This window comes from Neovison vison, chromosome 6, assembly GCF_020171115.1.
Source record: "Neovison vison isolate M4711 chromosome 6, ASM_NN_V1, whole genome shotgun sequence".
NCBI lineage: Eukaryota > Metazoa > Chordata > Mammalia > Carnivora > Mustelidae > Neogale > Neogale vison.
In genome coordinates this window covers 29,002,326-29,018,398 of record NC_058096.1, presented here as the reverse complement: position 1 = coordinate 29,018,398, position 16,073 = coordinate 29,002,326, and the positions used below count along the sequence as shown (strand labels likewise).

At 37.0% G+C, this 16,073-nt stretch overlaps 1 protein-coding gene across 1 annotated transcript in view; it reads right to left on the bottom strand.

Moving 5' to 3' along the window:
• Positions 1–1,913: 1,913 nt before the first annotated feature.
• Positions 1,914–16,073, bottom strand: part of LIPI (lipase I) — a 56,162-nt gene continuing 42,002 nt past the window's right edge. Inside the window, exons 8-10 of the mRNA XM_044254995.1 lie at positions 15,927–16,038; positions 8,126–8,302; positions 1,914–2,006 (exon numbers count right to left, since the gene is read on the bottom strand). Of these exons, the coding sequence (XP_044110930.1) occupies positions 1,919–2,006; positions 8,126–8,302; positions 15,927–16,038 (377 nt within the window). The 3' untranslated portion in view covers positions 1,914–1,918. The remainder of the gene's footprint in view (positions 2,007–8,125; positions 8,303–15,926; positions 16,039–16,073) is intronic.

Here is a 16,073-nt window from a genome sequence, read left to right as displayed (position 1 = left end):
AGTGAAGGGCTCAAACAGACACTGAAGGAGCTGTGTTCAAGGACTGTAGGACAGTCTGGGGTACAGGCTGCACTGATCGGATCCCTAGACAAAAAAAGTGAGGAAACTGCTACTTATTTCTGTCTGGAACACACATCTAATACTTAAAGGGTCTTCACACAATGGCCCCAATTAGCCATCAAAAGACTTAGGAGGCTAAAGTCATCGTTGTGGAACTAATGAGTCATGGCAGGTATTATAGCCTGAACTGTGCCCTCCCCCCCAGTTCATATACTGAAGCCCTAACCCCCAGTACCTCAGAATGAGACTATAATTGGAGATGGGGATCTTTAAAGAAGTGACTAAATTAAAACTGAGTCCATTAGGGTGGGCTCTCACCCAATCTGACTGGTGATTTCATAGGAAGAGGAAATTTAGACACATGAAGGAGACACCATGCACAGACAAAAGACCATGCATGTAGGATACAGCAAGAAGGTAGCCTCTGCAAGTCAAGGAGAAAGGCCATAGAAGAAATCAAGCCTACTGACACCTTGATCTTAGACTTAAGGCCTCCAGAACTATGAGAAAATAGATTTATGCTGTTTAAGTCACACTTGCAGAGGTATTTTGTTATGGAAACCCTGCAAACTAATATGACAGGAAGTCAAAAGCAGAGAGACTGTGACTGTAATGGACAGACTGCTTTAGAAACATACATGAAACAAACCTTGGGAGTATTCAGATTCAGGTGAGAGAGAGCCGAGACCCAGAAATCCTTCAATTTCTTCATCAGTGGAAGTATCAAGGCCAACCTCACAAGGTCTTTTAAGGATTAAATGAATTTTTATATATATATATATGTTAATAAACTGTGTAGAAAGACAGTGATGTATGTGTTAGCTATCAGTATTTTTATTATTATCATTACAGGCAGACACTAGTTAAAATATTGACTTAATTTTCTCAAAAATTCTTAGATTGACTGAGACATGGTGAGGTAAGTTTAGCTACTCAAGTTCACACCACCAGTAAGTGGACCCAAGATCTGACCTTAAGCCAAATAGATCAAATGGAACACTAAACAGAAGTTATATTTATGTTCACAAGATTTACATTAATCCAAGTGACTTCTCCAAGTGACAAATTTACAATTAAAAGCATATGGTGCCTGGGTGGCTTAGCTGGTTAAGCGACTGCCTTCTGCTCAGGTCATAATCCTGGAGTCCCCAGATCCAGTCCTGCATCAAGCTCCCAGCTCCATGGGGAGTCTGATCTCCCTCTGACCCTCTCCCCTCGCATGCTCTCCCTTGCGTTCTCTCTCAAATAAATAAATAAAATCTTTTAAATAGTGAATATATATATATTATATTCACTTATTTTACTACTGCAGTCTGAGATGTAGAGAATGATACTATTTAGACAATACTGAAGCAACACGTTTCTCTTTTTTTCTAAAAACATAGTATCTGTTAATAAGTAATTACGGGAAATACTCAATGACAAACATTTGAGGTAAACAGCAATAAACAGCTTTTGGAATACACTCAGAATGTGAGGCACCTGAGTGGCTTAGCTGGTTGATCATCTGCAGTCAAATGCTCTACCACAGCTGGTCGATCATCTGACTCTTGATTTTGGCTCAGGTCATGGCTCAGGGTTATGAGATCAAGCGGGCTCTGCACTCAGTAGGAGTCGGCTTACCCCTCCCTCCCCCTCCCCCTGCTTGTGCTAAACCTCTCTAAAATAAAATAGATACAATCTTTAAAGAAAAAAGAATATATTCAGAATGTTTTATTATATGCACTTTAATAGTTTTCTATATTTTTTTATTTTAAAAATTTTTTCAGGAAGTAGAAATATCTGAATCCCAGATTGATCCCATTTACAAGTTCTTCAATTCACAAACAAATTTTTATATTTGACAGAAGAAAGCATTTTATATTTCCTTTGATTTACATGTGTGTAGATTGAGAAATACTTCCACATTTTCATCAAGTACAAAATTGTATTTGCAAAGTGGTGGTCTATGGAGAGAGAAAAAAAATAATTATTTGTAAAAAGTGGCAAAGTTTATATTTTTTCCTTATAAACGGTAGGATATTCAATACCTGCGACTGATTAGTTTTCCAAATGCAGGGACAAACCTATGGCCTCGTTCCCATTCCATCTCATTTGGCTATGCAGGGATGAAGTAGACACAATATTTAGGAGAAAGAAAAAATTCTCTGTGTTTCAATTTCTCCTCTCCTTGATGCTTCATTGAGATATTTACTTTATACGGAAGACATTTTTGGATACTGAAATAGCTGAAGCCTGAACTCGACACTTAGTGGCTGGGCCACTTTTTCTATCATGATAGGCACCATTAAAGAATGGGGCTTAATTGCATACACAGATTTTCTAATAATCTAATCAGTCCTCTTTTCCACCTACTAAAGTGGAGATGATAATCAGTAAAGAATTCTACATCTTGGAGAGATTGTGTATTTAGCATTTGAAGACTTCTGAAAAGTCAAGTCACTATGATGAATCAAGCATCTTGTCTAGTTTTTATCTTCCTATTAATGTCTTTCAAAGAATCTTAAAAACCTTCTTAAAATCCATAAAAAGGTAACCAAGTAGGATAAGAAAAGATTGGTAAAAGTTCAGGAAAGGAGCTAAAGAAAAAAAAATGGTTGAAATAAATGGAAATTTCCTATGTGAGTAACAGCAACTTAGTCAAGGAAAAGGGGCAATTCAGCTTCACGAGTGCTGACGGCTCCCCTTTACTTGACAGATGCATTGCTCTAGTTCAAGATGTACATTGTTCCCAGGCTCCTTCTAGCTTGGTTAGGATATCACCGGACAAGTTTTTAAAATATTCAATAGCATTTGGGGCGCCTGGGCGGCTCAGTGGGTTAAAGCCTCTGCCTTCGACTCGGGTTGTGATCCCGGGGTCCTGGGATCGAGCCCCGCATCGGGCTCTCTGCTCAGCAGGGAGCCTGCTTCTCCCTTTCCCTCTGCCTGCTACTCTGCCTATTTGTGATCTCTGTCAGATAAATAAATAAAAATCTTTAAAAAATAAACAAAAGAAATAAAAGAAAAAAAATAAAAGCACAATGTTTAAACACCTATTAGTTTGGGGAAAATAAAAACCAAACAACAAAAACATTGGGGAAGGTGCAGTCTTTGATGATGCGGAAGAAGCAATGGAACTCTGCTAAGCACCAGTAGGAATGCAAAATGTACAGTCACTTCGGAAAACAGTCTGGCAGTTTCCTCTGAAGTTAAACATACACTTAGAGTATGACCCAGCTATTTCACTTCTAGGTATTTATCCAAGAGAAATGAAAACTTATGTTCACATGAAAACCTACACGCAAATATTTATGTTGGCTTTATCCATAGATAGCTATCAAAAACTGTGAACAAACCATATGTCTTCAAACTGGTGAGTGGATAAACCAACTTTGGTATATACATACAATGGAATACTATTCATCAATAGCATTCCATTGGTATAAGCAACAAAATGCATAAAGTTTGAATGTACGAAGCTAAGTGGAAAAAGCCACACTCAAAAAGGCACATGCTATCATGATTCCCTTTTTACATAATGTTCTGAAAAAGGCAAAACTAGAGACAGTGGTTGCCAGGGACCAGGAATAGGGTTATGGGTGCCTGGGTGGCTCAGTGGTTTAAGCCTCTGCCTTTGGCTCAGGTCGTGATCTCAAGGTCCTGGGATCGAGTCCCGCATCGAGCTCTCTGCTCAGTGGAGAGCCTGCTTCCCCCTCTCTCTTCTCTGCCTGCCTCTCTGCCTAATTGTGATTTTTCTATGTTAAATAAATAAAATCTTTAAAAAAAAAAAAAAAGAAAGAAAAGAAGGGGGTTAGCTCAAGACAGTTTTCGTCATTGATGGAAATGTCCTGTATCTTGAACATGATGGTCATTACATGACTCCATGAATGTATCCAAACTCATAGAGCCATATACCAAAAAGAGTACATTTTACCGTTCACTCAAGTTTCAAAAAGTAGCTTTAGTCCCACTTCTCTCAGGAAATTATCCCAGGTCTCCTGCACTGTGAATATATATTCCTCTCAGTCCCTAAGTTCAAAGGCCCCGCTCTACTGGAAATGCCCTGAAGGGGAATTGTGCTGGAGCATCAGAGTTTATTATACAGAGATCATTACTGGTTGAGTGCGTACACAGCTTATCTGGACCATAAGGCATCACATTTTTAAAACTCACATTCCCAATAATTTGGCAGTGCTAATTCTCATTAATTGCACATTATCTGTACAGACAGATCTAAATAGGAAAAGCAGCTAAACGGTTACGGTAATTATCTAGGTAATTAAACTTAAAGCATACATTTCATCCAAGCATCTGTTAGCATCCCCAGCCAGGAGGGAATGTTGAGTTTTCTAACCACCCACAAAATGTATTTTTGGTTCCCCACCCCCTGCCCTGAGTAGAAACAACTGCATCTAAATTTTATAAATTTAGTAAATTTTCATTTCTTACCCACTGTTAAGATTTTACATAAAAATTAAAATTACATGCATGTTTATTTTTCCTCTATAGCATATTCCAATTACTTTACCCTATTTTTTAAAGCTATTAACCAATGAGTAAATTGGGTACAATAGCTGTCTACGCAAAAATGATTAAGAAGACAGGGAGTCACATATAATGGTGGACACATCTGTCTGCCTTTTTCCCCCTTTCCTTTCCCCTTGTAATAAGGGACTTAAAAAGGAGAAAGCAACCACTGTCTGTAGACTCACCACCAACCAATATCAAAGTGTGAACACTGTGTGCTGGGGTAGAAGATTTGAAAATATTCCTCCTCCTTAATGTTCCTTCTATAAATATAGTACAAGGAAACTGTTTACCTGCCAATGGTTTTCTATGCATCGAGAGTCAATATTCATGATAAGCACACATTGGGGGGGGAGGAAAAAGCACCAAAATGCCTAACAATAAAGGAAAGGCTGATCTGAATATCTCACAAAAGACAGAATATAATGGCTGCCATTAATTTATATTTTGGAAGAAAAAAATGCTTCTAATCAGGTCCATGGTATTGCACAGCTCCAAGTACATTACGTTCACCTCGTTATCTATGCGAACAGTGATGCCCACAGCTCAAACTGCACGATTCTGCACAGAAACCTGGCTTGTCATTTAATGTAAATAATTAGATTCACAATTCACTTGTCACATGTGTGATGATAAGTAAGCCTGACAAAATATTAACAGTGACAGCTCCTGCTTGTAGCATTACATTTGAATTAAATTTTCTAAATACTCCACAATGGGAATAAATCACTATATTAATTAGTGAAAAAAATGTTTATTCCTATCAAAATAACAGCAACTAGAAGAAAAGAAAACAACAACATCAAAAACCAAGAAAAGTCTGCCTTCAAATCACTGCAAGGCACTTCTCAGCTGAGTAACCTCTCAGTTTCTGTTCCCTCACTAATAAAAAGAAGAAAAAACTTAGCTCAGAGAGGTGTTGCAAAGGTTGCAAAAGCAGTGTCTGGGATGTGGTAAATCTTAACACACTTAACCAGCATTATTCATCTTGAAAATGGCTTATGAAATGTTGAAATTATTCAACTAAATGCAACACTATATAACTAGGGAAGTTAATAGGAAGCAAGTAAGGCATTCAGGACAAAGCTATAAAATCAATGATTCAAGTATTTAACTAATTTGAAAAAGGAAAACGTGTCTAAAGTTATACATCAACCCTCCATGATATATTGGAGTAAATTATTTGAGGAGTTACTACATTGTTCAATCTCCAGTTGTCTTATCAGGCTAAATATTACATTATGGCTATCCAGAACAATAAATATAACCACTTCAAAAACGTAACTTACCCCAAAATCGTTTGAAGTATTCAGATCTTGAAAAATCTGAATTCGAGTGACTCAGTTTACCTATTCATTTATTGCTTTCATTCACAGGTTAACTGCATCAGCCAATCAAAATTACATTGAGTTTGTTGTTGTTGTTGTTAAATCAATATATAACTACAGTAAGATAAATTACAAGCCAATCCACTTTTAATTAATGTTTGCCTGTTTTATCAAAATATTTTCAGCCTTTCTGTAGTGTCCTGTTATTTTTTTCACCTTAGAGGTCATATTATCTTCTCGGGTAATACTACTTTTAACATTCTTCATCCTACTCTCCGTAGGATTGAATTTGATCCCTTCTTGTCACAGAATAAGTAAGCATAAATCAAAGGATTTACTTCCCTGGCCAATCAGAAGAATCTACTTCCCTGACCACAGAGTGAGGTTCAAAGGTATGTACTTGCCCAGTCAAAGTCAGTGACGTGCAAAGAGACTATAAAAACTCTTTTCCCACCCATCCTCATGGGATTTGAGTTTGGAATCAAGCAGCAGCCAAGTTGGTATTATCAAGACTGAGGATAAAGCAATGTGAATGGCAAAGCCAAGAGCTAGCACAGAATCTGCACTTGGTCCTTTGAATGAAGCTAAGCCAGGAGCCATTATAATCATCATCTTCTTCTTTTTTAAGATTTTACTCATTTACTTAAGAGAGTGAGTGAGAGAGAGAGAACATGAGCAGGGACAGAGGGAGAGGGAGAAGCAGGCTCCCCTGCTGAGCAGCGAGACCAATGTAGGGCTCAATTCCAGGACCCTGGGATCATGACCTGAGCAAAATGCAGACGCTTAGTGACTGCACTACCCAGGTGCCCCCCCACCAATTCTCCTCTTTTGACAGAGATCTCATCTAAACGCATATTCTTATCATTTATTAATTTTATTCTCCAAAATTCTTATTTAGTATGGGCAACATTCATAGAAAGGTCATTAAGGAATCAAATATATAAATACAGAAACATAAGAGAAATAAATAGAAAGCTCTGCGGTAAACCAAAAAACAGCGATTTCTAGCAATCCACAAACCCGTGGCTATTGGCTCTCAGTTGACTCTCGTAATTGGAACAAATCACATGTCCCATATCCAAATAGACAGATGGCCAACTCATTAAAGAGGTCTTAGTGGTTCTTAGTGCTTTCACAGAGGTGTTTGTGTGGGAATATGAATTCTGCCATAGTGAACACATACATCAATATCGTGGGGACAAGGATAGTAGGAAAACCTCTTCAGTTATGAGAACATGGAACTAAGAAAAACATATTAAATAGACATATAAATACTGCTGGATTCTATCATCTTCCAAAAAAAATCAAGTTATGATGTGGAGTGGAGATATCTGTGACATAACAGTCAAACCAAGACATCGGATCGTAAAATTAAGGTACAGAGTCAGATTTTCCTCATGTTGTTGTCATATATATGATAGAGCTTTACTTCTGCCAATATACTCCTAGGGTTGAATTTCCAGTGATATATAGAATCTTAGATACAACAGATGAAAATAGACTTTTTTCCTCTTCCCAAATAAAAATAAATATAAGAGAAAAAAAAATCATTGAAAGTCATGATGACTTCTATCTTCTATGACATATGCCTCCTTATACAGTTTTTAGCCATTGAGCCCCATGCAAAAATTGTATAGAAGGAATCTCAGCCACTCTGTAAATATATATGTATACATAAGAAATTATTGATCAACTTCTGAGGAAGACATCTGTCTCATTTTTTTTTTCATTTTTATTGTGTCTAGTGCAATGATAGTGTTTTTCCTTGGCTTAGGTAATGTGATTCCAAACAAAGTTTCATTCAAACTAATTTTCACCTTTAAAAAAGTGCATTTTGCACCTTTTAGATATTCTAATATATCTAATTTAGATATTCTAATATTTATGTGAAATATAACCTGAAATACATAATAAACAGATGTTTGAATATATAAACTTTTAAAACATTTCTTAGCATACTAGCATACCAATATTTTCAAGCTTAAAATTTATACAATGAGGGGCACCTGGGTGGCTCAGTGGGTTAAAGTCTCTACCTTGGGCTCAGATCATGATCTCAGGGTCCTGGGATCAAGCTCCACATCGGGCTCTCTGCTCAGCAGGGAGCCTTGCTTCCCTTTCTCTATGCCTGCCTCTCTGCCTACTTGTGACCTCCCTCTCTGTGTCACGTAAATAAAATCTTTAAAAAAAAGAAAAGATTATACAAAGAAATCAAAATCTAGTTTTCTTACCTTTCTGGATACGTAAGTGATTGTAACATGATGCGCTGGATGTTGTAGCCGCCTGGGAGACATTGCAAATTTGTGTTCTGAAGGTATGTCAAACTCATGCTTGAAATATTTACAACATCATTAAAAAATCGAGCAAGAATCTTGACTTCTTGGAGATCATTAGTTGATGTGCTCTCCCTAAAGAGAGAATTTAATATGTTCAGCATATCAATAAAATATAATTTAACTCTAAAGTCAATGTCACGTTAACAATGTAAGGTAGAAAGAATAATTTAAAGGAAAAAGGCCAAACAGTATTTGTTAAAGTATTTGATAAAATAATTTAAAATATGACCCAGCAATCTCACTACTAGGTATTTACCCAAAAGATACAAACATAGTGATCCGAAGGGCACCTGCACGCCAATGTTTATAGCAGCAATGTCCACAATAGCCAAACTATGGAAAAAGCCCAGATGTCAACAGATGTTGACAGATTCATCAACAGATGAGTGGATAAAGATGTGGTATTATATATATATTATATATATATTATATATATCACATATATATATTATATGAGTGGATAAAGATGTGGTATTATATATATCACATATATATATTATATATATAACATATAATATTATATATATCACATAATATTATATATATCACATCTTTATCCACTCATCTGTTGATGAATCTGTATATATATATAATATCTATCTATATATATATATACGTGTGCATATATACACACAAAAACCCCCAGAATATTACTCAGCCTTTAAAAAAAATTAAATCGGGGCGCCTGGGTGGCTCAATGGGTTAAGCCGCTGCCTTCGGCTCAGGTCCTGATCTCAGGGTCCTGGGATCGAGTCCCACATCAGGCTCTCTGCTCTCTGCTCAGCAGGGGGCCTGCTTCCCTTCCTCTCTCTCTGCCTGCCTCTCTGCCTACTTGTCCTACTTGTGATGTCTCTCTGTCAAATAAATAAATAAAATCTTTAAAAAAAATTAAATCTCACCTTTTACAATGACACAGATAGAACTAGAGGGTACTATGCTAAGTGAAATAAGTCTAACACAGAAAGACAATTATCATATGATTTCACTCATATATGGAATTTAAGAAACAAAACAAAGGATCATAGGGGAAAGGAGGGGGAAAATAAAATAAGACAAAATCATAGAGGGAGATAAACCATAGAGACTTTTAACTACTGGAAACAAACTGAGGGTTCCTCAGGGTGTGTGGTAGGAGGATGGGGTAATTGGGTGATGGGCATTAAGGAGGGCATGTGATATAATGAGCACTGGGTATTATATGCAACTGATGAATCACTGGACTCTACCTCTGAAACTAGTCATACACTGATTAATTAATTTAATTAATTAATTGAATTTAAATAAAATAAACATTTAAAAAACTAATTTAAAATAAGTTAAAACAAAATAAAATAAAAATATACACACCTCCATACAAAATTATTTGGGGATACTGTCTGAGAAAACAATGGGACATCTTATCTTTCTGACTTGGTGTCTAGATTGTACATTTAAGATTAAAGAAGTTCCTGTATGCTTCTTTTTTTAGACACCTCAACAACTATCATAGTTCCCTGATGGGCTGGATACTCAAATAACAATTTTTCATTCTTTTGTGCCATTTTACCAAATATTTGTGTATTAAAGGAATAATTATAAAAGTCTCAGATTCAAAAGGAAAAACATAAAGGTAGAATTAAGTAAGTATATTTTTCTGAGCATTTACAGTGCACCCAGAACAGTATAAAGTTTGACATACTTGACCTTATCTTAACAACTCCCTTTATTAGGTACTATTAGTATTGCCATAACAGATGAGAAAACTAAATATCAGAGCATACAAGAGCCTTTCCTAAGCTAGTGACTGCAAAGCTAGAATGCAAACACAGTCATGTCAACATTCTTCAACACTCTACTCAAATCGCTCCTCTTTGTGTGCCAGGAGCATTGCCTGGAGTCAGTTAGATCAGTATGGATCTGCTTAACTAAAAAGAAAATGCCAAAGAAGGAGGAAATGGAGGAGGAGAAGCAGAAGTAGAGGAGGAAGAAAGAAAAGGAGGGAGAGTGAGAGGAAGGGGGAAGCAAGGGAAGAAGAGAGAAGAGAAGAAAAAGGAAGAGGAGAGAAAGAAATTAAAAAAAGAAAAACCTATTGTACTGGGACACCTGGTGGTTCAGTCAGTTATGCCTTTGACTCTTGATTTCGGTTCAGGTCGTGATCTCAGGGTCACAGGATCAAGCCCTATGTGGGGCTCCACACTCAGCATGGAGTCTGCCGAGATTCTCTCCTCTCCCTCTCCCTTTGCCCCTCCCCCTGCTCATATTCTGTCCCTCTCTCTCTCTCTCAAATAAATAAATCTTCAAAAAAAAAAAACCTGTTGTATTAATTTCCTCCTTTAAGGCAACGTGATTTGTTGAACAAAGGCAACAACCACATGTAGAACACATGAAGAATGTGTCCAGTTCTTGTGCCATCTTATGTTTATCCCCATCTTTTCCTCCTCTTGATTCTTCAGAACAACTAGGCCCAAAAAAAGGTTGTCATCACACTCCTCAAAGCCCATCTCTGCTCCCTGCAGGCACTGTTATTACCTCCTCTTTCACGGAATAGAACATCAGTGATTCTCTAATTTCTATCCATGACCTTACCTGGATTTCTCAGTGACACTTCCAAGTCAACGTGTCCAGATGGGAATGTGCTAACTTTCCCTACAATTTCACACCCACTTTAACAATTTCGAATACCAACTGTTCGCTCAGGACCACCAGATCTCTGCCTCTAGCTGAACTGTCTGCTGAGATCCAGACAAGCGCATGTACTGTTATTCACCATGTCTACTTGGACAGCTCAAGGATGTCTGCAGCTCAGTAGTTTCAAATCTAAATGACATCTTCCCCAACAACCCTCCCCACCAAGAAATAAAACAAAATAAAACCCGACAGCTTTGGGATGCTTTGGTGGCTCAGTCGATTAAATGTCTGCCTTTGGCTCAGGTGACAATCCCAGGGTCCTGGGATCGAGTCCCCTGCTCAGTGGGGAGCCTGCTGCTCTCCCTGCTTGTGCTTTCCCTCTCTCTCTGATAAATAAATAAATAAATCTAAGGGGGGGGGACAAAAACCCGACAGCTTACAAATTTCTTTATCATTTTAAATGGTGTCACCACCAATTACCCAAGCCAGACAATGAAGATTCACCCTTCCTATCCCCTCTTTTAACCCTTACTTCCTATCTATCATAAGTTCCTACTGATTATACCTATGAAATATCCTGAGTCTGCTAGGAATCCACCCTCAGTTTCAATCTCCACTGCAAGCACACAGGGTACCACGGTTCCACTGTTCCTCGCCTATATTCTTGCAAAAACAACCTCTCTTTTCCATCATCAACCCACTGTGATCGAATTGTTTTCCCAAAATAAAGATCCAGTCCCGGCTGCAACCAGACTGCCCCCAACTAAAACTCTTCAGTGGTTTTCATTTTCCCAGGGAGGAAAATAGAATCCTAGAAATGCCCTGTAAGGTCTAGTTCTTACGAAATTGAGGGGTTTTCTAACTCTCTCACATCTCTCTTGCTTTCCCTGCCTCCATTCTAAGACATTATAAAATTCCTTCAGTTCTTAAAATGGGCTATGTTCCCTCCTACTTCAGGATCTATGCATTTGTTGATCCTTCTGCCCAGAATATAGCAAAACATATGAATTTCCGCTCATCATTTAGGTCTCAACTAATAGACATGTCCTTAGAGAAACTTTTAGTGACCTCACTATCCCCTATTTCATGTTTCCATACACACTACAGTTTGCTTCAAGACATTCTTCGTATTTTGTTTATACATTTTTATTTATTTTTGATTACTGTTATATCCTTAATTAAGCTGTAACTTTAATGAGGGTAGGACTATGTCTATTTTTCTCATCATAGTATCCTCAGCACTTTGCACAGTCCCTAGCTCAATGGAGATACACATTAAAAATTATTTGAATAGAGGAATGATGAACATTAAAATTTTACTTGTATTATGTATTTGTAAAGTCTATTAGCTACAATGGACAGAAATTATGTAACGATAGCACTCTAATCTGTCCAGAACTGTATCCTTAATTTCTAGAACAGTTACTGGCCTATAGAAGCTTTCAAGATCTGATATTGAATAATTAAACTGGTTCCTCTCCATGACCTCTCCATGACCTAGCTCAGTAAATGGCACCATAATTTAAATGTTTGCCTCAAAACTTGTTTCTTTTCTTCACTTTCACATATTTAATTAATCATAAAAACTCACCTCTCCTAAATCATAAAAAATAAATAGATAGATAATTTCTACAGATTCAGTCCAGGCCTCCATCCTCTCTCACAGAAATTATTACAACAGCCACCTCTCTGGACTTGTGTCACTCTCGTATCTCTATTACTTATCTTCTGAGGGAATCATTCTAACTAGAATGTCCAGAACTGATACCTCCTGTTTAAACTCCTACATTGATGTATTAATATATCTGGCATCATATTATAATGTGTGGGTAATTTTTAGTGACATAAAAAAATGATTACACTGTTGCATTTGGAATAAAAATCAGGATAAGATCTTAATTTTGCTAAGTGAAAAAAATAATGCACAGGGGTATGTACAAGAAGAAAGAGGAAGGAAATGAGGAGATAGAAGAAGAGGAGGAGACAAAGATGTAGACCAATTAGTAAATGTGAACATCCCTGAATGATATAATTATATATGCTTCTCCTTTTTTACTGTATGACACACTTTCTACAGTGAACAAACAGTCCCTTTCAATTTTGAAAAGGGAAACAAAAGATCGTTTAAAAGTTTCTGACTTCCTTGGTTTCTGAAACGGTTCAAATCCCAAAGCATGACCAAAGCTATTAGCAAAGCGTTATTAATAGAAAAACAAGAAAGCCTATGGCCAGGCTTAAATGGACATATTTACCATGAGTATGTCATCCATGTTTTATATTCCTTCATGAAAAATGCACTAAGGCAAGTGTGTGAATAAAATGCATCAATATTTCATGGTGTTCTGCACAGACATTGGTGTTTGTAAAGGAAATCAAGAATCACAACTTCATTGCCTTCTGAACAAGCTGGCAATAGCTTCTCTAGGACCGTAAGTCATTGTGCTGTTACTGAACTCTGGTACTTTCCTGATTCCGTGCCTTTGAAAGCACTCTCTCTCCACTCCTGGACTGCAGTCTCTCCCCTTCAAATGCTCCCTTGCTTCTTTCTCTGTACACCCATAGCACGTAAGTACTCTGCTACTACAGAACTTATTACTCAGAGCTACCAACGCGCATTAATCTCCTCCAAGTATTCTGTGGCTTCCTTGAGAACAATAATAGTACGATTTTATCTTGAATACACATTATTTGGTGAAATGCCTGAATACGGTCCTTTGGTGCTAAAGAGGTGGATTCAAAAACCAAGAAAGCATGGGTCTTATAAAAAAAAATAAAGGATCATACACATATGTCTTATATATATGCACATATATATACTATTTTAAGTGATTTAAAGCAATAAACTATTATAAACTATTATTATAACACTATGAGTGCTCAAAATGAAGTGGCAAGAACTTAAGTTTCTCTTAATAAATGATGGGCCATGGGGTGCCTGGGTGGCTCAGTTGTTAAGCATCTGCCTTCGGCTCAGGTCATAAGCCCAAGGTCCTGCGATCAAGTACCACATTGGGCTCCCTGCTCCATGGGGAGCCTGCTTCTCCCTCTCCCACACCCCTGCTTGTGTTCCTCTCTCGCTGTCAAAGAAATAAACAAAATCTTAAAAAAAAAAAAAGATGGACCTTGATGTAAATGAAGAATTTGAAGAGTCTGAAATCCTAATTTGATTTATTTAATATTCTTCTTTGGGTGACTGAGGGGAAGTTGAAGAAAGGAGAAAAAAAATTGATGCTCACTCATCACCAGTCTGATCCAACTACTAAATTATCTGTGCAATGTCATTAATCGTTTTAAGAAAATTAAAGTTTTAAGGATCTAATATTAAAAATATGTTCAGCTCGATGTTTAAAAAATTTTCCCTGACTTTTAACTCAGAATATTATTTCCAAGAATGGTCTTAGTATCCCATGATGAAGTAGTCTTTATGTTACTTCAGTACATAGGTTCTTTTTTTTTTTAATTTTTTTTTTTTAAGATTTTATTCATTTATTTGACAGACAGAGATCACAAGTAGGCAGAGAGGCAGGCAGAGAGAGAGAGAGAGGAGGAAGCAGGCTCCCCGCCAACCAGGGAGCCCAATGCGGGACTCAATCCCAGGACCCTGAGATCATGACCTGAGCCGAAGGCAGCGGCTTAACCCACTGAGCCACCCAGGTGCCCCACAGTACATAGGTTCTTGATATTTTATCATAATATACTACTTTTACTATTATTTTTCTTTGTGAATTTCAAGGTTTTAAAGATTGATGTTCAAAACAAACTTCATTTATTATGAGTTATGGATACTTTTTACACTGTAGTATCATTTTAGATTTTAAACAAAGGTTAAAATTACAAATATCACTTCCATTGTTTGCAATGCTAATGTGCAAATATATAAGCGTGCAGAGACTTTTCCCTGGTTCGCTTTAATGGTTGATTAAGTTTGGACATCATGACGTATGCAGGTCTGAAGCCCAACACACTTCAGATTTCATCAATTCAGGTACTGTAACTACCAAGACAATGACAACAGCAAACGCTGGACATGTCAACTATGCTTCTTGAATTATTAAAGATGTCATCAGGAATAAGACTAAACTTAAACCAAACTGTTCTAAATCCAGGCACAACAAAATAAAATGTATCTTTTATTTCATCACTAGACATGGTACCAGTGAGCCTTTTGAAAAGTTAGGTTATTTAATAGATTTCTAGAAGTCTAGCACAGCAGGTTAGAAACTACAGTTTTAATAGCAGCACACACCTTCATATCATTCTTTTGTTTAACAGGAAATAATGAATTTCTTAGTTTGAGTAATTATTAAATACACAAATATGCATTCAACAAACTCAAGCAGAGAACATTGTTTCAGATGACTAGATAACTTTAAAAATATGTATATAGGGACACCTGGGTGGCTCAGTGGGTTATAGCTTCTGCTTTCAGCTCAGGTCATGATCCCAGGGCCCTGGGACAGAGCCTCACATCTGGCTTTCTGCTCAGCGGGGAGCCACTGCTTCCCCCTCTCTCTCTCTCTGCCTGCCTCTCTGCCTACTTGTGATCTCTGTCTGTCAAATAAATAAAATCTTTTTAAAAAATATGAGTATATACCTACATATACACATATACACAAAGAGTTAAATAGAAGATTAAGTAAAAACAAAACCCTCTTCTATTATTTGTGGGATTTGTGACTGGGAGTGGTTCTCAGAAATGCTGAAACTGGTTCACTCTACCGACAGAAGTTACCAGACATTTATTCACACCCCTGTGAACACAGTGTTGCCTGAAAACCAGAGAGAATTAGAAGGCAAGGTAGTTTGAGAAGAACACTGGAATGAGAGAATGAGAGGGAAAAAAATGTTCCCCCTATTGTTTGTAGTTCCTAGGTGTGTATGACATAAACAAGTTAGTCAACTTCATATTCAGCATCTTCTACCACAGAATGCATGTATTAAAATACACACCTGAGATTCTTTTAATATTGAACATTTTAAGGCATAATGGATTGAAAATTTGTACCATTTGCACCATATTCCAAAGCAGATGCTTAAGAAAACAAAAAATTTAATTGATCAAAGAAAAAAAATACCAAATTATACTTACTCATAGAGCTCTGGCTCTTTAACCTTTCCAAGATGGTTTAATAATTTAAATATAAAACAGCCATCCTCCATAGTTTCATCCAGAAGAGTCACAGTGAGAACAAAATAATAGGCTATAACACAAAAATATAGAATGCAATTCACATTA